At 46.2% G+C, this 21,232-nt stretch overlaps 1 protein-coding gene across 5 annotated transcripts in view; it reads right to left on the bottom strand.

The window, feature by feature from the left end:
* CMBL (carboxymethylenebutenolidase homolog) overlaps positions 1-21,232 on the bottom strand; it is a 44,853-nt gene continuing 23,621 nt past the window's right edge. For 3 of the 5 annotated variants that reach the window (XM_072958857.1, XM_072958859.1, XM_015251707.3), the window contains 5 exons: positions 9,659-9,892; positions 7,168-7,275; positions 3,591-3,733; positions 1,481-1,572; positions 1-756 (listed from right to left, as the gene is read on the bottom strand). In XM_072958857.1, coding sequence (XP_072814958.1) covers positions 577-756; positions 1,481-1,572; positions 3,591-3,733; positions 7,168-7,275; positions 9,659-9,873 — 738 coding nt within the window. In that variant the 5' untranslated portion in view covers positions 9,874-9,892 and the 3' untranslated portion in view covers positions 1-576. Of the gene's footprint in view, positions 757-1,480; positions 1,573-3,590; positions 3,734-7,167; positions 7,276-9,658; positions 9,936-10,581; positions 10,703-21,232 lie in introns of those variants that run through there. The other 2 variants (XM_072958856.1, XM_015251701.3) reach the window with 2 other exon arrangements.

Below are 21,232 nucleotides of genomic sequence, written 5' to 3'. Positions count from 1 at the left end.
TGGATGATGACTCTAATCCATCGTGTTTTATTAGCTTTTAGAAAAAGCCACAAATTCAAAAACTCAGAAAGTAAGTTTATTAGCTTGATATAATTAGGTCAACGGAACCCTATTTTAATCTCAGTATTACTCATGGTGCAACATACGAACATGACAAATCCACCTGTGTTAAGGCGGAGATGAATGTCCAGTCAAGTTGGGCTTTTAATCTACCTGATTTTACAGTTCATGCGCTTCACGGTTTTGCCAAGTTAGTCGATTTAAAGGGTTTCATTCAAGGCCAGGAAGACCATACTTGAGCCATCAGCTGGTCCCTGGGTAGACCTAGGCTTTTACTAAAAGTTAAGATATGACTCCCTCATCCAAATTCTTCCGGTACTGACCTGCTGTTAAAATTTTTATTTATGCCCATGATAAAAATGAAAGGACTTCACTGACTTTGCCTACTGAATTTGTGTTTCAGATGACATCATGAATTTCAGGATTCCTTGATTTATTTTTTATATAAAGTGAAAATTAGATCCAAGCAAACTTCTGGCTGAGAGCTATTTAGAGAAGGCTTGCACTTGGCCGTGGCTAGACGTACTTGTTCAGCCACTCGAGTAAGTTCCTTCTCGCCTCGTCAATATAGGGCTTGTCTTCAGGCGAACAATCTTCTCTCTTGCGATGTACGAACCCATGCGTTTGCCCGGAGAACGTTTTAATTTGATATTCCACTCTGCAGTGGTCTTTCAACTTCTGAGTCAGCAAAGAGACCTGGTTTGCAAAAGATTTCATGATGCTGTGATTTTAACCCTCTAGCAATATTTTCCGTCCGCTGCATCTTCTCTGAATGCTCATCAAAGAGCTTTAACATCAATGTTCTAAGTTCCAGCTACAATGAATTTTTCACTTATAATTTTATAACTAACAGTCCCTACCTTTGGCGAAGGAGAGAATTCAGAGCGACAGAAAAGTGATACAACATCAAGTATTTGAAATTGTATTAATATATTTGTCTATTAGTCTATACTTCAATCTATTCAAATATACAATATTCAATGTATTCAATACACATTTCAATGTATTCAAATATAGGTCGTTTGGAATTTATATTAATATAATGTATTGGTTAGGAATAACAAGAGTTATTTCCAAACAACTGCTTTTGAACCAGTTTCTTTCTGTTTTTTCCTTATCAATTGTGCTGGATTTAACAAAGCCATGCCTTTAAGGCTAGAGCCCTTATGATAACTGGTGGGTTACACTGGGGGGCGGTGGGGGACAGGGAGGCAGGGCCTACTTCTAAGCCCAGTAACCAGCCACACCAGGGGCACTTCGGGGTTACAATCCCCCTTAAAGTCCCCAATGAAACTCATCTTTCAAACTTCAATGTTGAAAAATATTTGGAGCAAAAAATGAACCCTTTGGGCTGTTTTCCCCGAACTATTAAGTCATCTTATTAAACGCAGAGACGAAAAGAGGAAAGATGCCAACTTACCTGCTCAAGAGGAATCACAGCATCATTTTCAGCAAAAATGAACAACGTGGGGTTCTTTAAACTGTGCACATCCTCAGAGTCTTTGACGATGCCTGGGGAACCAGAGAGGGACACAAGGATCTGAGTTTGATTTTTCAAATGACAACATGTGCTTTGGGGGTTTTGTTAGTTTTCTTTTTAGCAATTTCACACAAGTGCCCTGGCCTTATAAAACTGGGCTCAAAGAGGAAGCTATTTACTCAGATCACCCTCCTCTCCCCGTCACTCACTAGGAATCAGGCCATTAAATGATGGCTTTAGACCGTGCTGGCTGCTTGGCAGGTAAAGATGCATGTTCCCTCTGGACACATGCCTTTGGTTACCAAGACGTGGTAACTCAGATCTGGACCAGTGCTGTCCTGGAAGTTTCTCACGGTCTACTCAAGCCCCACAGGCTCTGTGCCAAGGGTTTTCAGGCAAAGGGCGGAGCCGCCATGTGACGGGTTGTTTGTGCTCAGATGAGACCACTCGTGTGAAGTCCCTGGGCACAGCCCCTGGTCCTAGCTAGTCACTCATAACACTCAGCTTTCATCCTTCTAAAATGCCTTCAGAATTTTAGAGAGCATTTAATCAAGTGTGTTCAGCCTTGGGGATTCGGACAACTGTGGGTGTGCCCAGTCCTATTGGAAAATAAGTAAAAGTTTTTTGAAATCTGTTGTCATTTTGAGATAAGAGGAGTGTTAAAGGAAAGCGTATTCTGGCACTTGTTAAAGATAGTGAGGAAGATTTTATTCGAGGGGACAACTGAAGGGGACTCAACCCCAAATCCAAGGCCAAGGAGCAGGGTGGAGGCCAGTGGATGGAAAATCACTAAAAAGGAATCATCAAGGTACCGGGGATTCTAGCCAGATGACTTGACAGGGCTCTTGCTGAAGGCAGGAGGGGAGACAAGCCATTGAGGGTGGGGCGTGCAGGATCTGATCACATACCAGGGGAGGGGGGTTCTCGCTAAACTGACCCAGTGGCCTAAGGACACAGCCCACGGTTGGGGCCCACTCAGAAAAAAGACTCACAGAAGAGTCTGGCTCAAAGGTGATCATAGAGAGTCCTTGTCAGTAGGTAGGACAAAAAAAGGTTTTCCATTTCCTGTTGGCAGTACAGCAAAGCTAGGTAACCCAGGGAGCCTCCCCTTACCTGTAACGCCACTCTAGAAGGCAGGGAGCCACAGGAAAGATGGCGACGCTCCCTGCCCTATTGTGTTATGGCCACATTAGAGGCTGGACAGCGGTTTGATGCCTCAGGCCTGGCTCCGAGTCTCACCGCCCAGAGCTGCAGCCTGCACTGCACAGCGGCGGCCACCAGGGGACGTGCGCGAGGCATCCACTCCAGAGCGCCTTCTGCTCGTTCACACAAAGGCGCTAAGCAGGCGGCCAATAATGGGTCGGCCCCATTGCACACAGTGGCAGCTGGCAGCTTGTTTTCTTTGTGTAAGTAAATATTTAGTTTTCTTTTTTAATGGTAAAATTAAGTGAGGAACCATTAATTCAAATAAGAATTATTAGTATAATTGTGGAATATAAAATTATGAAAGAAAGCCAAGGTCAAATGCTTCCGTATCATTAAGTATCCCGTTCCAATATGCAGACACAATGTTCTTATGTCATTGCTATGACACCTTTGGTTTGTTTGGCTGAAGTGTTTATGTTGCTATTTATATTTTAGAGTGGGTCTTCCCTTTCTTCCCCACTTTATATTGTGTGCGCACATGTGCACGCATGAGCAGTTAAGAATAATTTATATTTTGGAAAAATCTTTTCATAGCTGTTGCTAATTAAAATATTGCTTGGTATTAACCATTAACCATTATCAAGGAAAGAAATGTTACCCCCTTCATCCTGGATGAAGAATTGAGACCTCGGGTTAGGGGACCCAGGTTCCCTCTGGTTAGGATGTTACACACCTCCACCTCTACCTTCAGATTTTTAAAACCATTTCCTTAAGAGGGGCCATCTCTGCAAGTCTGAGTTTTGTGGCACACCTGGGACCTTTAGCTTTGGAAGAAGCTTCTGGCCACTGTCACTCTACCACTCCCCCAGCTTTCATTGTGGAAAAATGTACAAGGCAGCTTTACCGTAGACCGACACGCCTGCCCTGACTTCTGGGTATTTCATCATTATGTGATGGACAGCAATTCCACCCCAGCAGAATCCCACGATGCCAATTTTCCTGGCGTGACACTGCTGTTTCAGATACTTTAAGACGGCATCAACCTCTCTAGAATAGAAAGAAAAGTTACTAAAGAAATCAAGAGATAAGTTTTGTGCTGAGCAGCAAGTGCCAATGGTAACGGGGCTTTCTCAACAGCGTTCCTGGAGATTCTGAGATTCCTGCTTTCAGAGCTCCATCCACACCACAGCCTGCGCAATGACGAGTGATGAGTGACAGACCTCCCCGGCAGGTCTCTGCCAAGCTCAGCCCCCTCCAGCCCAGGGCTGCAGCAGGTTTTCTCTAAAACACAGATCTGACCAGCTTGAGCAACAGCCTTCCACGGCCTCAGGATAAAGACCAAAGGCCACAGCATGACTAGGACCTGATCCCGAGATCTGCCCCAGTGAGCGCCCCCAGCCTCCACTCTCTCCTCTCGATGGGCCACAACCAGCTCCCCAGCTCCGCCTGACTTGGCATTCCCTCTGCCTCACACCCTAACTCTGCATTGCTTAGCCCCTCCGTGTCCAAAAGGCAAAGCAATATTTGGAAAGCCTCGAGGATGACGCCAGCCACGAGGGGACTGAGAGCAGTGGCCCTTGTTCTGCAAATGGTTCATCTGCAAATTGGTTGTTTGGAACTCAGAAAGCTTTTTCAACTGGGAGCAAGACGCCAAAGTGGAGGTGGGGCTCCAAGCCCAGCTCAGAAGGTTCTTGTTTGATCTGATAAGGAAGAAACGCTATCTGTTTGCAATTATTAAAAAAGAGAGAGAGAGAGAGAAATTCTATTGCACTTTCTTTTCCTTTTAATAATAAGATGTTTTTGAACACATTTAAACATATGTGTCAGACCATTCTGTGTGCAAGTAGTTATTTCACAATGTTAGAAGAGCAGTAATTAAGTCATTCTGCAAAATAAAATGGAATAAGCAGTAGTTTGGGTCATTTGGACTTTCCAATGTTTCTCGAATGCTTTCATCTTAAGAATAACTGCCTTAATTGCAGAGGACCAACAGGAAGAGGGCACTTCTATAAAAATTCTTTAATTGACTCAAGTGAACTTATCTTCACTTTTCTGGCTGGGTATGTTCCCTGCTTTCCTGGGAACGCCAGGGATGAGCTTCGGCTGAACCTCCCTTCCCCATGCTGGGTCCATATACTTTGGGGGGCTCAATTCCAGGAGTGGAGTATGTGGCTCAGGCCTGGCCAATCAGAGCCTAGTAATCTCTGACCACGATGATTGGTTCAAGGATGGATTTGTGACCCAGTCATAACCATCAGGGCCAAATGAGAATTTTGCTGGGTTGCAGGGAAAAGAGCCAATGGGAGGCTGGAGCTGCTGCAGCCATCTTGCCTCCCAGAGGCAAACGCTGCCTGAGAACGGAGCCAGCATCAGATAAGGGAGCTGAGAGATGCTGGAAGGTTAAATCTTGGGGATACCTTCTGAGCCATAGACCAACCTCTGCTTGAAGCCAGAAACTACCTCTTTTCAGTTCTATAAACCAACAAATCCATGACTGCTTAAGCAGTAAGCATTCAAGACAGGTCTTCTTTCAAACAAAAGACACTTGATCAGGAGCAAGGATTTCAGTCTACTTTCCAAGTTAGTATTTCCACCTTACGTCTCATTCTGATTTAAAATGTGTGGCTCTCCTTATACCCATGGAGGGGGCCCCTGGGCTGCACTGATGCCTGAAACGATCACCCTGACTTGTGCTCACATGGCCTTTCCTCTGAATGTCCTAACTATTGTCCCCACCCCAGTCCTACATAAGAGCTGGATTTTGTATTCACATCACAATCTCTCTGGTTCTCTTGTGTTTCTACTTCTAATTTACTCCTAACATCTTGTTTCATTTGGTTTTTCTTGGGCTTGCAGGTTGAGTCCCTGGGAGGGGGCCCTGGACATGGATAAACGTGCAGGAGGTTGGGGCCCCAGTAATCTCAGGGTCAACCCTGGGGAAGAGGAGGGAGGAGGCAGGATGGAGAGAGAACCTGGGCTGTGGTGCCATCCCACACAAGTCCCAACCAGCTCCTGGGGGAGCTCAGAGCTGGGGTGGCCCTTGAGGGAGCCCTGACTTGGGGTGAAGGAGCCAGGCCTTCCTACCCCTGCAGTGAGACTCCACAGGATGGGACAAACTTAAGACAAGGTGCTTCACGTCCTAGCAGTGATCCCAAAGTCAGCCACTGGCCCTGGTCTCCAGCGGCGAGACCCTAAGGTTACTCACAGTCCAGGGTACTTGACAAGCTGCAAGCTCCCAGGGCGGCTCGTAGCATCTCCCAGACTGATGGACCACACAGAGACCAGAGGGAGACCCTGGCCTGAGCCACGAAGCACTGCTGCTCCACACAGGCCCCTGGAGAAAGGGTGGCCAGGACACGGGAGAGTCTGGCCACCCGTGAGTGTGGAGACCGAGGCGGGGCTGAGGAGCTAGGGAGCAGAGGCCCCTGCGGGCTGTGGGCAGAGGTCGGCCCGGGGTCCACCGGCCCAGGAGACAAAGGGCCAGCAGCCCTGGAGTCAGCCCTAAAGGAGCAGAGGTCCAGGGACTGAGGCGCCACAGACAGGGGGCAGGTTATTGGCAGTTGCCCCACCTGGGCTTGGGGCACAGCTTACCAAGCACAAGGCTCAAGCACATGGTGGGAGAAAGTCAGAACACGGGGGAGGACGGCGTCTGGAAGGGCACGTGGTCAAGGGAAGTCAGGGGCTGGTGCTGGGGGGCACCTCTGCTCTGGGCTCAGGTTTTCTTGCTGAGGAGGAGTTTGGCATGAGAGAACACTCCTGCCGCCTCCCTGCTCCATCCTTAATCCTCCAGACAAAGAGGGGATCTGAGTGGCAGCTGAGAGCGCTGGTCCTTGCTTCCAGACTGGGTGCAGCCAATTTAATAAAAGGCTGCAATCCTAGGGGATTCCTGCCTTTTCTTCCCACCATTCCCCGACCCCTGGCAAAACAGCAGTCCTGGTCTGGTGGGTCTGGTCTAAAGACCCATGGCTTCCCAGGGGGAAGGGGGCTGGGGTAGGGAGTGGCCCTTGGGGCCGCAGAACAAAAGCCACAGTTTCCACTCAGTGGCATGCAGGTGGGGCTGGCATCTTCTTTACTGTCGCTTCTCTGTCCACTGTCTCAGCTGGCCCTGCAGCCAGGAGGGGAAGGAAGGACTGTTGATCTCTGGACCCTGGGGCCCAATTTCAAGGAAAATCAGGCCCAGCTGGTACTTCTACGAAGCTCCTCCACATCAGTGCCACAAAGACTTTCCCAGGGAGGGAAACAAATGAGCTTGCTGGCCAGCAGGACGCTTGTTGGTACAAAAACTGAGCTAAGTAAATAAAACATGTTTCCTTTATGTCTCAGGGAGGACTCCATTAGCTGTGACCTCAAAGTCCTACGTGCAGGGAGGGTGGGGTGGGTGTCTGAACTCCAAAGCCCGCCCCTCCTCTCCCTCCGCCCCCGCTCCCCGGTGCCCGGGGCACCACTAACACAGCCCCGCTGGAAATGTATTTGTAACTTACCTATCAATCTTTCTGGCATCTTTTGTCTTCAACCACTCCGAGAAAGTGGACCTGTCCCAGGAGGGGTCCCAGGGCTCCTGCCCTACAAAGAAGTCTGGAACGATGGTTCTGTAAAACAAGGGCACGAGCTGCTCTTCCTCGTTTCGGAGCTGTTGGGGCTCGGTGTTTGCTTACATTCTTTAAGAAACTCGCTAGGTTGACAATTTTGGACCACAGGAACAGAGAAGTAGTCAATTGTGATCACGGCAAAGAGGCCAACGGGCTTCAGGCCACAGTATCTTGGATTTCACAACCAAAGGTGCACGGCCTCTGGCAGCCTGCTCAGAGCCCAGCCCATCTGACATGCCATCGGGCCGTGCATTCTCCACTAGATACGACACCCAGGACAAAGGTTCCTGGGTAGCGAGGGCAGGGCGGGTGTAAACAGGTCCCCCTCCTGCCCCTGAGGAGTTACACCTCTCGGCTGGCCTTTCACGTTAGCCTCAGGCCAGAAGGGCACACCTGGTGAGCGCCGCCAGTCACCATGACTAAGCAGTTTTCTCCAGCCTCCGCCCAGGGTGCCAGCAGGGCACAATGTTCTGCCCAGAGGGTATGGTCTAATGCAGGTTCTAAAAGGGGAGGCGGCAAGCCAGCCTGTGGGGTCTGTGTCAAACGCCATGCGTGTCCACCCGAGGTGTGGGGCCACACGCTCCTGCCAGAGACCCGGTTCCTGAAATAAAGGTCACAGCCGTGGATGGATGAGCACAGCTCCTCCTGCAGGGGTGGAAAGAACACTGAAATCTGGGTCAGAAGAATCTAAGTTTGGGCCCCAGCACTGCCTCGTTCTGGCCTGAAACCGTAACAAGTCGTTTAATCACTTTTAGCCTCTTTTTCTTTCTTTCCTTTCATTCCTTTGCGGGGGAGGGGTAAGTAGGTTTATTTATTTATTTAATGGAGGTACTGGGGATGGAACCCAGGACCTCAAGCACGCCCAGCACAGGCTCTACCTCTGAGCTATACCCTCCCCACTTCTTTTTTTTCAATTGAAGTGTAGTTGATTTACAATATTGTGTTAGTTTCAGGTGTACAGCAAAGTGATTCAGTTATACACGTATATAAGTTCTTTTTCAGATTCTTTTCCACTATGGGTTACTCCAAGATATTAAGTGTGGTTCCCTATGCTGTACAGTAGGTCCTTGTCATTTATCTATTTTATGTATGGTAGTGTGTATCTGTTAACCCCAAACTCCTAATCTATCCCTCCCCATCCCCTTCCTCCTTTAGCCTCTTTTCTTGATCTGAAGGAGACGGCACCACACACCATCCAGTCTCAGAGGATTATTCTGAAGGCAAAACAGGTAAGTGTGAGAGGGCTTTGTAAACGAGCGTTTTGACTCATTCTTTTATGTTCCGTCTCCAGCTAAGGACCCACCTAAGACAAGAGAAGGGACCATTCAATCTGCTGGTTGCAGCCGGCTGGTCTGGGGCGACTGCACCCTCTGCCTTCATGCCCTGGGCAACGACAGTCCCACCTCAGCGGCGCTGCTGCCAGGATTCAGGGCAATTGCCCCCCTGACGCCCCAGCGCAGGGTCTGGCCGAGCCAGGAGGCAGTCAGGGGCCGGCCAGTGTTTTTATTACTGGTCTTGCCCCTGGAAAGGTCAGGAGCCTCATCTTCGAGAAGAAACATGAGGACATGAAAAAGTGAAATGTCAAGTGGAGGTCGTCCTCCCTCGGGTCAATGCTAAACCCGCACCACGCGGCAGTGGGTGTGCCGCCTTTAAACGGGTTTCTCTTTGCAGGAAAACGAGGTGTAGGTGCATCCTTTGATTTCCAGCTTCTCTTTTTGAGTAAATAAAGGAAATCGGGGTGCAACACACACAGAGCTTGCTGGGTGTTATGCTTTCTGAAGCTGGACAGGAAGAAACAGTCCCTCCCCTCTATCCTCCATGCTTTACTGAACCCGCTACCAACACCAGGGCGGGGAGAAGCAAACAGGTGACAATATTCACCAAAGGTGGCCATGGCCACACAGTGGGACAAAGAGATAACTGTGCGAGATGAGCGAGGTCTCACTGTTAGGGTTCTGGAATCCAGTCTAATTTGGACCGGGCCATGACAGTTCGCGTTCAGACCAGGATGACATGAGCGCCCTGCAGGTGAAAGCTGACCTCAGACAGAGATGCCTCAAGGGCCGAATAATGGGTGCATTTCAGGGCTGGGGAGTTCTGCCCCAGGTGTCCTGGACATCGGGAAATAACTCTCTCTGTGTCCAGTGAGTCTACAGGGCCAGCCACTCAGAAGCCCAGGGGTTGGGCTGGGAGCAGCTGGCCACCAGTGGGCACTGGCTGCCATGTGACATTCCCCATTGACCTGCACCCCAGAAGGTAAGAAAATAGATAACGTACATCAGAATATACACAGGGTTTTTTGGGTTCATTTCCTTTGAAGGGAACAAAAGAGACCACAGAAATGTACACGAATTTAAGCAACGAAAAAGAATTTTATACATACGTGTATCCATTTCCTGCGATCATGTCGGCCATGTACCTGGTGTTTGGCAACCGCCAGCCGAATATATCCTGAATGACAATCACGGCTTTGCCCGTGTCGACTGGGCACTTGGTGAGATAAGCCTTGATGTGCTCGACTTGAACTTCACGTCCCATCCCCCCATACTCAAGTCTGTGGCCAATGTCACACGGACAAGGATGAGCTTCGTTGGCCATTGCAGAGATCTTAGTTGGGCTGTAGAGAGAGACACAGGCCTGAGACTCCGAGCGGTGCAAATCTGAAGGTAAGAAACAGTAAGTAAACTAAAATCAAGAGCACAGAAAAAAAATTAATCTTAATTATGCTCCTAGTGTATGCATGCAAGAAATCAGTGACAATATCGGCTTCTGGGTAATAAGACCAAGATTAAGGCCAGTAAGAATCCATTCCCACCACAAACGTGAGAAATACAGGAGTGCGTGGAACCAACAAATAAACGTGAAAATGGTGGCGCAGCCCCCAAGCCTGGGCTAGAGAGGAAGCACGGCCAGGCCAGGGTGGCAGGAGCAGATGGGGGGGAGCCAGGATGCTGGGGCAGGACCAGACCCAGGACAGGCCCTCGCACAGCCGGTGCTTAGGATTCCATGTCCAGTGAGGCCTTGGGACCCCATGAGACAGGGATTTGTAACTGAGATCTCCCTCCACAACATCTGGTCCCTTAAAAGTTCCTATTTAGTGGAGAAAATAATAAACAAACAAGAAAAGAAACAATGATAAAGAAAAACTCTGTCGACCAGGTCTAGGAACATGGTAAGGAAGATCAGGAAAGGAAGAAAGAAACCATAAAAATAAGATAAAACTGGGAAATAAGTAATGTTAAGATTTTAACATAAAATCTTAAAAAAAAAAAACCAACAAAAACAAACAATGCCCCAAATATGCACCATCCGTCTGAAGTAGGAAAACCTGGGCTGAGAAATTGGCTTAAGAGCGGACTCCGGGCAGTGAAGTCCCCGGGCACCTGGCAGAAGCAGGCGCAGGTCTCCTTCATAGCAAGACTCACAATCCAGGCTGAAAACACATCCCACCAAAGAGAGGAAGTGCTCCAAATAAACACTCCTGGGGTGGTAGGGGGAGGGGGAGGGAAAGGGAAGAGACCCAGACAAGCGCGACCAAAGGAACAGAAAGCAGGAAAGGAGAAGAAACAGAACGTGTAAACCAACCAACCATAAAGCAAGAAGTAATGCGGCTGAAATCAATCCACGTAAATGGAAATCGAGTAAATTCATTCTTTGAGACAGCTTCTCAAATTAAAAAAATTTTTTTTTAATCTAAAAAGTTTCCCCGGGAAAGGAAAAATGGAAAAGTTGAACCCAAAGATTAACACCTCTTCATGAGCAGTTAGAAAATACACAGCCTTTTCCAGCAGATGGAAAAGCTGTTTGGTGAACAGCTACCCAAACTGCCCGCAGATTAACCCACAACACAAGCCAACAAAGATTTTATATATGACATGCCAAATTAGTGCAGTGAAGAAATGATGATAAAAATTCAACAGGTTCTAAACCAAATCACACTGAAAACACTATGTACCAGAAGTTGAAATAGTGTGCTGTTACCTAGAGAAACAGTGACATCCCAGACAGTGTCGGAGGAAAGCACTTGTCCCCTACCCTCCCAGTGCAGCGGCTGAGAGCCTGCGAATTTAACTGACAAAAGTCAGATGAGCAGGAGAAAAAACCCACTGCTGTTACTGATGTTTTTAATTTTACGTACACAGGAGCTTTGCAGAAATGTAGTGAAAACCCAAGAAGCAGTTAGACTAGGGGCTTATGTATCACTGTAAAAAAGGGTGAAAGTTGTGGAGAAGCGAGGAGGACACAGACAAGGGGACATGAGGAAGATGAGGGTTGTCTCAGCAGTTGGTCCACACAGACCCGTCTCACGACAGCTCCATCTCTGGTGAGTACAGTTGCTCGTGAGGGAGGGGGACCCATGCCCTAGTTTTAGGCAGAAAGGCAGAAAGGGGGAGGGAAAAAGCCTTTCCTGCATCTGCTGTTTGCCAGTTGCCTTCAGCTCAAAATAATCAACATCCAAAGTGCCGTATTTTGGGGATGGCATTTCTGATCTTCCTCAACTGCATGTATCAGACAAGAAGAAAGAATGGAAATAAAACTAAACATACAAATAAAGAAGTGAGGGTGAAAATACAGAATAAACCCAAAAGGAGAAAATAATGAGATGAAAATAAACAATAGAGAAAACAGAAAAAGATTAAAATCTGATCTTTTAGTCAGATTTTTTAAAGTGTATATCTATTTAATAAATTGAATTCATAATTTAAAACTTACAAAATAGCTTTATCAGTTAATCTTTCCAAATATTTAAGAAAGAAATAACATCAATCTTATACTGGCATTTCCAAGTTCATTGTATAGAATCAGCATAACCTTGATAGTAAAGCCAGATATATATCATAAGAAAAAAATTCAAGCCAATATCTCTAAACAATATAAATCAAGTCTTTTTGAAGAGTCTTAGTAAGCAAAAACACAGGCAAATAGAATAATAGAATCCAGTAATATCTAAAAAGGTAAAGACATCACAAAAAAACTTTTATTAGTCCAAGAATGAAATGTTGATTTAGAATTTGAATGTCAATCAAAATAATTTCATATTAACAAAGAATAAAGGTAAAAACATGTAATCATCTCAATAGTAAAATCTGAGTTTTTGAAGAATTATAAAACAGGTGTATCTTTAGCAAACCTGATCAATAAAAAGGAAAGAATGATAAACATACATATAACAAACAAGATGTGCGATGAGAAAGGCGATAAAAGTACAGATTTTTCCCTTTAAAGATCATGAAAAATTAGTATGAACAACTTTATGCTAATAAATTTGGAAACAGAAAAATACATGCAGAATAAAAGAGAGGGAAACATTCCTGACTTCAAAAATCAATGGAAAAGAAAAAAAAAAAAAGGTGGTGAGACAGCTCAAGACGAAAGAGAAATAAACAAAATGCACCGTGTTAAACTTGACTCCATTCTGGTTCCAAATTAAGAATGGCTACAAGAGATAACTGGGGAACCACAGAAAATGTAAATATGGATGATAGTTGATAATATGAATTATTACTAATTTTCTAAGGTGGGATGAGAGTAGTCATGCAGAAGAAAGTCCTTATTTTTAGAAGATGTGTGCTCATGTCAGGGTTGAAGTATCAGGATCTTCAGTCTCCCCTCCAATCATTCATAAAACACTCATGCACAGACACACATATAGAAACAGAAAGCAATTACGGCAAATTGCAAGCAATTGTTGAATCTAGGTGATCAGTATAAGCGTTCCTTTCTTTCAGTTTTGGGGGAACAACATGGAACAGGGTAGCTGGAACAGAAAGATCAGGGAGAGAGAGTAGTGGGGAATATTCCTCTGCCCAGAAGCCTTCTACCGAGGGAAAACCAAATCTTTTCTTTCCTGCGGGGGCGGGGCGTGGTAATTATGTTTGTTTATTTATTTTAATGGAGGCACTGGGGATTGAATCCAGGGCCTGGTGCATGCTAAGCACATGCTCTACCACTGAGCTACACCCTCCCTCTAAAATTCTTGTAACAAGAATGGTAGTGGTGAAAAGAGAACAGTCAGGGTCTGAATAGATTTTGCAGGTGCAGCCAACTGGTTTTGCTGACAGATGGCAGCATAGGGTATTGGACAAAAAGGCGCCAGTGGTGACTAGAAGGTCTTTTGCTTGAACAACTGGAGGTGGATGGAGAGTCTTTAAATGAAAAGGGAAACTGCCAGAAGAGCAGGTTTGAGGAGACCGGGACTTCAATCTGGGCTCAAGAAGTTTGAAATCTATTAGATGAGCCAGGTGGACAGGGGAGGGGTCCAAGCTGAAGATGTGAATTTGAGAGTTAGTAGCCTACACAGCTGAACCTCACTTTTTGCAGACTCTGTGTTCATGAATCTGCCTACTTGCTAACTGTATTTTAACTCTAAAATCAATACTTGCGGTGCTTTTGCATCACACGTGGGTCTGTGTAAAGCAGCAAAAAAATCTGAGTCACTGGTGTGCACGTTCTCAGCCACGGTCCAACAAGGCTGTGCCCTGTCTTGTTTTGGCTCTCATGCTGTAAACAAGTGTCCTTTTTGTGGTCTATTGAGTGCCACATCGTTTGCAATTTTGTACTTTTTGTTGATTTCATTGTTTAAAAACGGCTGCCACGGGCAGTGCCGAAGTGCTGTCCGGTGTTCTAAGCACAAGAAGGAGGTGGTGATGTACCTTATGGAGGAAATACACCTGTCAGACACGCTTTGTTCAGGCACGAGTCACAGTGCTGCTGGCCATGAGTTCAATGTTCACGAATCAACAACATAGAATAAACATATACTGTGTTTCTTCCTACAGAAACACAAATGAAACACAGTTCAATTGAGGGAAACATGACATGAGGCTCGCAGGAATCTGATGTATTTCTCTGCGGAGCAGGGGTCCAGTAGCTGCTCGTTCAGCATTCACAGAGATTTTACAGGACAAAACTCCGGTGAATGATGAGAATCAGCTGGACACAGTATTTATAGCCTTGAGAGTGAATGACATCATCTAGGGGTAAGAAGAGATAAAGAGAAGAATCCAGAAGATTGAGTCCTGGGGTCCTTCAACATTTGAGACTTCAGGGAGGTAAGAAGTGATGAGGGAATGAGTCTGAGGATTGGCCAGTGAGAGGAGAAGAAAACCCAGGTGTGGTGTCCAGGAGCCTAGCGAAGGAAGGGCTTCAAGCCAGGGAGAGTGTAACGTATACCCAAATCACTTCCCAGTGCACCCGAAACTAACACAACATTGGAAATCAACTACACTTGAATTTAAAAAAAAGAAACATGGGGAAAAAATGCATATGCACCACAAAAAATGAACTTCAAAAAAAAAAAAAAGGAAGGAAGGAAGCATGTAGATCCGCACCATTCCGCGGGGAGACCCGAGGGCTGCACATTGAGGGTGCCCACGGGGCTCTGCACAATGTGAGTCTTGCTGAGGCCAGAACGGGTTTGGAGGAGCAGGGTGAACAGGACAGGCCAAGAGAGAGGAGAGCCTGGGAGACAGAAAGTACAGAAAACTCTCTCTGGACTGTAGCCAGTCTTAAAAAAAAAAAAAAGTGAGAAAAATGGAAGGAAGATACGGAAACAAGTTGTTTGTTGGTTTTTTTTAAGAAATGTCAGCAGATTTGCATGTGGATGAGAATGGCACCACAGAGAGGAAAGCAAATCAAACCACTCTTGGCGGGGGGGACTGTCTCTAGTGAGGGTGGGTGGGATCAGCACAGAGGGGGAGGCCAATGGCAGATCCCCCACAGCCCCAGGAGGGAAGGCGCAGGGCGTGGACACAAACATCGGTGGGTGGTGAAGCCTGGCTGGAGACTGTGGATGCTCCTGTTTGCATCTGTTTCCTCAGAGAACTAAGCAGAGTCAACAAATGAGAGTGAGTGAGAGCAACAAGGAGGTTGGAGGGGACAAGAGAAGTGGAAGACGAAGGACCAGGGACAAGGTTGGGGTCATCAAGACCATGTCCCCCAGCCAGGTCCAGCTGCAGGGTGCAGGCAGAAAGACGCAGTCAGATCAGACTGGGCTCTGTGAGGTCATTACCCGGGCAGGAGGGCACTGTGGTTCCTGGAGGCTGGCGGGGGATGGACACCAAGCAACCCAGGTGGGAAAACACAGCACTGAGTCATGACCTACCACACACATCCTGTCCAGTGTGAGAAGCATAAGCAGGAAAAGTAAACTATTTGAAGAAAACAAAAGAATACCTTTTTCCTGAGCCTTGGAGTCAGGCAGAATTTCTTACATTAGACCCAAAAAACATGAATGACAAAGGAAAAGATGAATAAATTTCATTTCATTAAATATGTATGTGTCTGCTTGGGTTGCCATAACAAAACGATAGACTGGGTGGGGATTTAAACAGCAGAAATGTATTTCTCACAGTTGCAGAGGCTGGAAGTCTAAGATCAGGGTGTCAGCATGGTCAGATTTGGGGCAGGGGGTGGGGAGAGACGGAGAGAGAGTAAGCTCTTCTAAGGGCACTAATCCCATTACGGGGGCCCCAACCTCACAGCCTCATCTAACCCTAACTACCTCCCAAAGGTCTGATCTCCTAATACCATCACATGCAGGGTGGGGGGCAGTTACTGCTTCAACGTATAAACTGAAAATTGAACTGACTGGATATTTGATGATATGGAGAATCATTGTTACTGGAGATAGAGGGGCAGGGAAGGAGAAATAATGTTCCTGCAGTGATGGGGTTTTGTTTTGTTTGGGGGGGTTGGTAATTAGGTTTATTTATTTATTTATTTTCATGGAGGTACTGGGGATTGAACCCAGGACTTTGTGCAAGTTAAGCACGCACTGTACCACTGAGCTATGCCCTCCCCTCAGTGATTTTTTTTCCTAACAAGTCCTTATCTTTCATAGCTACATGCTGACGTTCCTACAGCTAAAAGGACCAGATGTCTGGGACTTTCCTAGTGGGTGGTGGTGGAGGTGGGGGGAGAGTGTCCAAGTGTTGACAGTGTTGGAATTGGGTGGTTCCGGAGTGTCTTTTGTACTAGTCTTTCAACTTTTACACATGCTTGAGGTTTTACACAATAAAAAGCTTTCAAACTTTCATTAAAATTTTTCACAATGTAAAAGTTTCCATTAACAAAGTCAGAAAAGATAGGGACTAAAAGAAGACACTAGTCTCAACACAGAGGCTTTAGTATCTAGATAAAATATATGAAGAAGTACTAGAGATTAACAAGAAAAAGACAACCCCAATAGGAAAACGCTCCAAAGATACAGACAGGCAATTCACAAAAGGGTAGGCCTGAATGGTCCATAAACATAGGAAAAGATACTCAACCTCACTGGTATTTAAGGAAATGATACTAAGAATAACAAGTTGCCATTTTACCTCTCGCAGACTGGCAATAAGTCTGTTAACACCAGGAGTTGGTGCCCAGGTAGGGAAACGGGAGTGTAAACTGATACACATTCTGGGAAACAGCCAGGCAAAGGCAATGATGAACACACTTTGCAACTGGGTGTGTTCCCTAGAGAAATTCACACCCGTGCCTGTGCGTGTGTGTGTGTGCGCGCGCACTTGCAGTGGGTATGGAAGGGTGTTCTTGCCAAGATGTGGCAACAATTGCAAGCAATCTACCTGCCCATGGTGGGGGTGGGGGAGGGTGGAAATGGGATACACTGTCATTTATTCATTGTTGTGGGTTGAACTGTGTCCCCTAAAAAGATTCACGTCCTAACCCACAGAAACTGCGACTGCACCCTTATTTGGAAATTGGGTTTTTGCAGAAGTAATCAGGTAAAGACGAGGCCATCCTGGATGAGGGTAGGTGCTAATCTAATTAATGACTGATGTCCTTATAAGACAGAAAGTTGGATACAGACACAGGCTAGACACACAGGAGAGACAGCCATGTGAAGACACAGGCAGAGGTTGGAGTCATGCTGCTACAAGCCACCGCCAGAAGCTGGGAGAGAGACCAGGAAAGATTCTCCTCTACAGGTTTCAGGAAAAGCAAGGCTCTGCCAACACCTTCACTTCAGATTTCTGGCCTCCAGACAGTGAGAGAATAAATTTCTGTTGTCTGAAGTCACCCAGTTTGTGGTAATTTGTTACAGCAGCCATAGGAAACTAACACACTCCTGAAAAGAATATTGCAGAGCAGTTCAATGAACGAACTACATATATCTTTATCAATACGATAAATCTCCAAACCATAATGCTGTATAAACAATGATGGCTTTTTAATGCTAAGTAAATACAACCCCGCCAATAATATATATTTTGTTAACAAATACACTGTAGGAAAAGTCTAATACACGGGAATAAAACACAAAGCCATGAGACAGTGGTCACTGGCAGGTAAAGGGGATAGAGATTGCTGGCTTTAATTGTATTTGTTACATTTTATCTCCTTAAAAAGTTTTGATTTGAAGTACATAGGACAAAATGTTAATATCCTGTAAATCTGGGTTAATATCATTAATCTGGGTAAATCTGGATTAATAGCTTGTAAAATCATGTAATTATGGGTGGCTGTTACATTGTATTTCAGACTTTCCAGAATATTCTAAATGTTCAAAACTAGAAATAAAATGATGAAATTTTCAATAAAGAGATTAAGAGCTAGTCATTTGATCAAAGAAAATCTGACTCTGTTGTTCATGGTTTCGCTTCCATCGGCCACGTTATAGAACTACCGTCAGTTAGTCAGCACAGTCTGGTGTCAGCAGCAGTACATTCCAGGCACCCCCCACCCCCCGGCCGCCCACTGTTTGTTGAGAACAGATTCCTCAGGCCGGGCCCTTACCTGGGCTGTCCTGTGAGGATGCCAGACCATGGGAAATAAGCAGCCCTGAATCAGACTCTTTCCACTTCACCTTCAATGGATACCCACTTCCAAAAGGAACGTTTGCAGCCAAGACAGCCACTCCCTGGACTGACCCGGAAAGGTTTTTCTCCCGCAGAAAGGGGTGGTGGCAGGGGAGGCCTGGCGGTGCCACATACGAAGGCTGGACCCCTGCCAGAGCTTTCGCACAACAGGGCAGCCAAGCCCAGCCTGCGTGTGGACTTTAGCCCCTGGTGGGCAAGAGCCTTGGCAGACATACCCTGGACACTACCGACTGTACCATACGTCAGTTTTCTGTATCTAGGTTTCTGGATTTGGGCTCTTTTTCTCTCCCAAACAACACACTTGTTAAAACCTAGTTTTCTGAAGTAAAATTATGACACTCATGCAGTTATAAAAATGAATTCATGGTCAGGACTGTATTTTACTCATATGATAGGAGGAAATAAGGCAGATGTTACAACCGGTTCTAAGAAGAAAAGAAAAGAGCACAAATTTACATGGAGTGCATCAATGTTGAGATGAATTGTAAACAGTGACAAAACAGAATTTTCCACAGGAGGGGAGGAAGCCAATCAATTCTCTACCAGACAGGACAGGATTCACAAACCTATTAGTTACCTCCGACTTTCATAAAGCTGCAAAGCAGCTCCAATACAATGAACAGGGCTAGAATCAGACAGCCCGGAAGGGATACTTTTCCACTGAAATACAGAGTTTCTTCTATGACATTATAAGTCACTGTGAATGGTAAGGTGTCCTCCTATAAGGGGATGCGAGTGCCGCTCTGACATGTACGGTGGGGTCCTCATAAAATGTACCAAGAAGGGCTTTTCTGTATCATGGCCGGTGGGCTTGGCAACACATCCCAGCCACCCTGAGATCAGATCTGTGTCACCACCAGTGACACCTCCAGAAGTCAGGGTCCTCTTCATGACATCAGCGATGGTCAGGACATGCTCCAGCAGAGGAGACCCTCTTGGCGATGCCACCCTGAATGCAGCACTAAAGCACACGGTTCCCCCACAACATGCATGCAAGACCCCACACGCTGTGAATGACTGTGAGCCCCATCCCCCACAGACTGACTTTTACGGTCTCTTGACAAAGATTCTCTCTTTGACCTACCGAATTCTAGTCAGGATCCTCTGCACTCTCTTTGCAGCTAAGCCCTGACTCTTGAGTTTCATCCAGTTTTAGTAAGACTCTTGCTAAGTTAGTTTAGCAGAACCCCCCCACCCTCCATATCTGACCCAGTTCCTCATCCTCCTCCACCCCCAGGTGATGTCGGATCGCCCTGGCTTGTCTGCCACAAGAATCCTGTTAGGTCGGCTTAGCCAGACCCCCGTTTTCCCATCCACTGACCCCCTCTTTTCCTTGGCTAGAAACTCCCACTTTTCCTTGTTGTATTCAGAGTGGATGCCACTGTCTCTCTCCTACTGCAAAATCCCACTGGAGTGGTCACAGTGGTCCTGAGTAAGGTCTGCCTGACTGTTTTTTAACAAGGGTCACAAATGAATAATTTTTCCTTTAACACCCCCCAGCCTTGCTTCACACAGCAAATGCCTCCACAAAATTACAAGTCAAGGCCCTGGGGATCACTGGTGCATGTTTCATCTGCAGATTCCAAGGGGCTACCGCACCCTCCTTCCTCTCCAAAGATGTACCTTCCTGAGGGCATTCTTTTACTGCATACAAATTTGTGCCTCTTGACTTCTCTTTTTGAACAAGTTAAAACATCTGCCTGGTTTCCTCTTTAATGAATAAAATAGAATCTTTAACACATGCCCATTTTTTTATTTTATAAAACAATTTTTAATGGAGGTACTGGGGATTGAACCCAGGACCTCGTGCATGCTAAGCATGCGCTCTACCACTGAGCTATACCTATCCTTGCCTTTTTTTTTTTAATTTTTTATAGTTGGTTTACAATGTTGTGTTAATTTCACATGTTCATTTTTACATCTGCATTAGAGTCATGATTTTGCCTTTGGCTCAAACTTTTCTTTTAACTGTGTAACTGAACAACATTCCCCTTTCTCACTTGAGGGCAGAAGGTGAAAAACAGGTGGTAAAGTACGGCTGAGCTATCATGGTTTCCTGCTCCCATGCCCCCAAGCATTGAAATAACTCGGAAGTCAGACTTCCCAAGGCAAGGAAATTTTCCAACAGAAACAGAGAAACAGATTTTTTTTTTCCAGAGAAACAGATTTTGACAAGCAAAGGGATTGTAACAAGCAAAGAAATCTAGGAATGAAGTGCTGGCAGCCTCAGAGATTTAGAAATGGAAACCACCTGCAAGGACATGGAAAGTGACACTGGGAGATAGTACAGGACCACGACGGTGGCTACAGGCCAAGGCTGGGGGCTTTCCTTTTCTGGGTAAACACCATAACTTGCATGGCAATTGGTCAGCGGGGAAGGCAGGGTCCTCCTTATCCTTAGATGGTTCTATGAACATCAACACCTCCAATTATTTTTATTTTTCAGTAATCATGCTTGTATTTTCCATAGGGCACCCGGTCTTGACAGCATTAATTAATTAGAAAGCTAAGCGTGATGAGGCCGGATTGGCCCGCCAACTTGCCCATCATGCTGCTGCCTTTGGCCTTTTCTTGGACTGTTGCGAGGCCTAGATGGCATTTCCCTGGATATCCACAGGGCTTACTTCTCACCACCTTACTTTAAATGGGCTTTGAAAACAACAGGTGGCATTTCCATCAGCAAGTAACCCTAAATCGCAGTGCCCCGTGTTAGCAAGGCCTGGGAGAGGCCACAGAGTCGCCTCCTGACCCACATGGCTGAGAAGGGACTGTTCAGTCTTTCCTGGAAGCCCGTATCCACCACCCAGGACGTCATACTCCTAGACCCGGCACCTCGTCTCTTCATGTCCATCCGTGATATGTGCTGCAAAATGGGGATAATGCTCTGGACGCAATACGTTCACCGCCCCTGCACCCACACTTGCATATTAGTGGTAAAAACCATACAACCGAAATGCTCAGCTGTAGGAAAACAGTCACAAAGAGCAATGACACGGAGGAAAGGTTTGTGACATGGTGTTGCGTGGGGAAAAGGAATACAACTTTATATACAGTATGATTTCAACTATGTTTTAAAAATATACTGGTAAACAATATGCCGAAGTGGGATGGCGGGGGTGGCTTTTCTGCCA

The sequence above is a fragment of the Vicugna pacos genome, chromosome 3 (assembly GCF_048564905.1).
Source record: "Vicugna pacos chromosome 3, VicPac4, whole genome shotgun sequence".
Classification (NCBI taxonomy): Eukaryota; Metazoa; Chordata; class Mammalia; order Artiodactyla; family Camelidae; genus Vicugna; species Vicugna pacos.
Note: the sequence above shows the minus strand (reverse complement) of the source record. Positions and strands in the feature narration are given on the sequence as shown.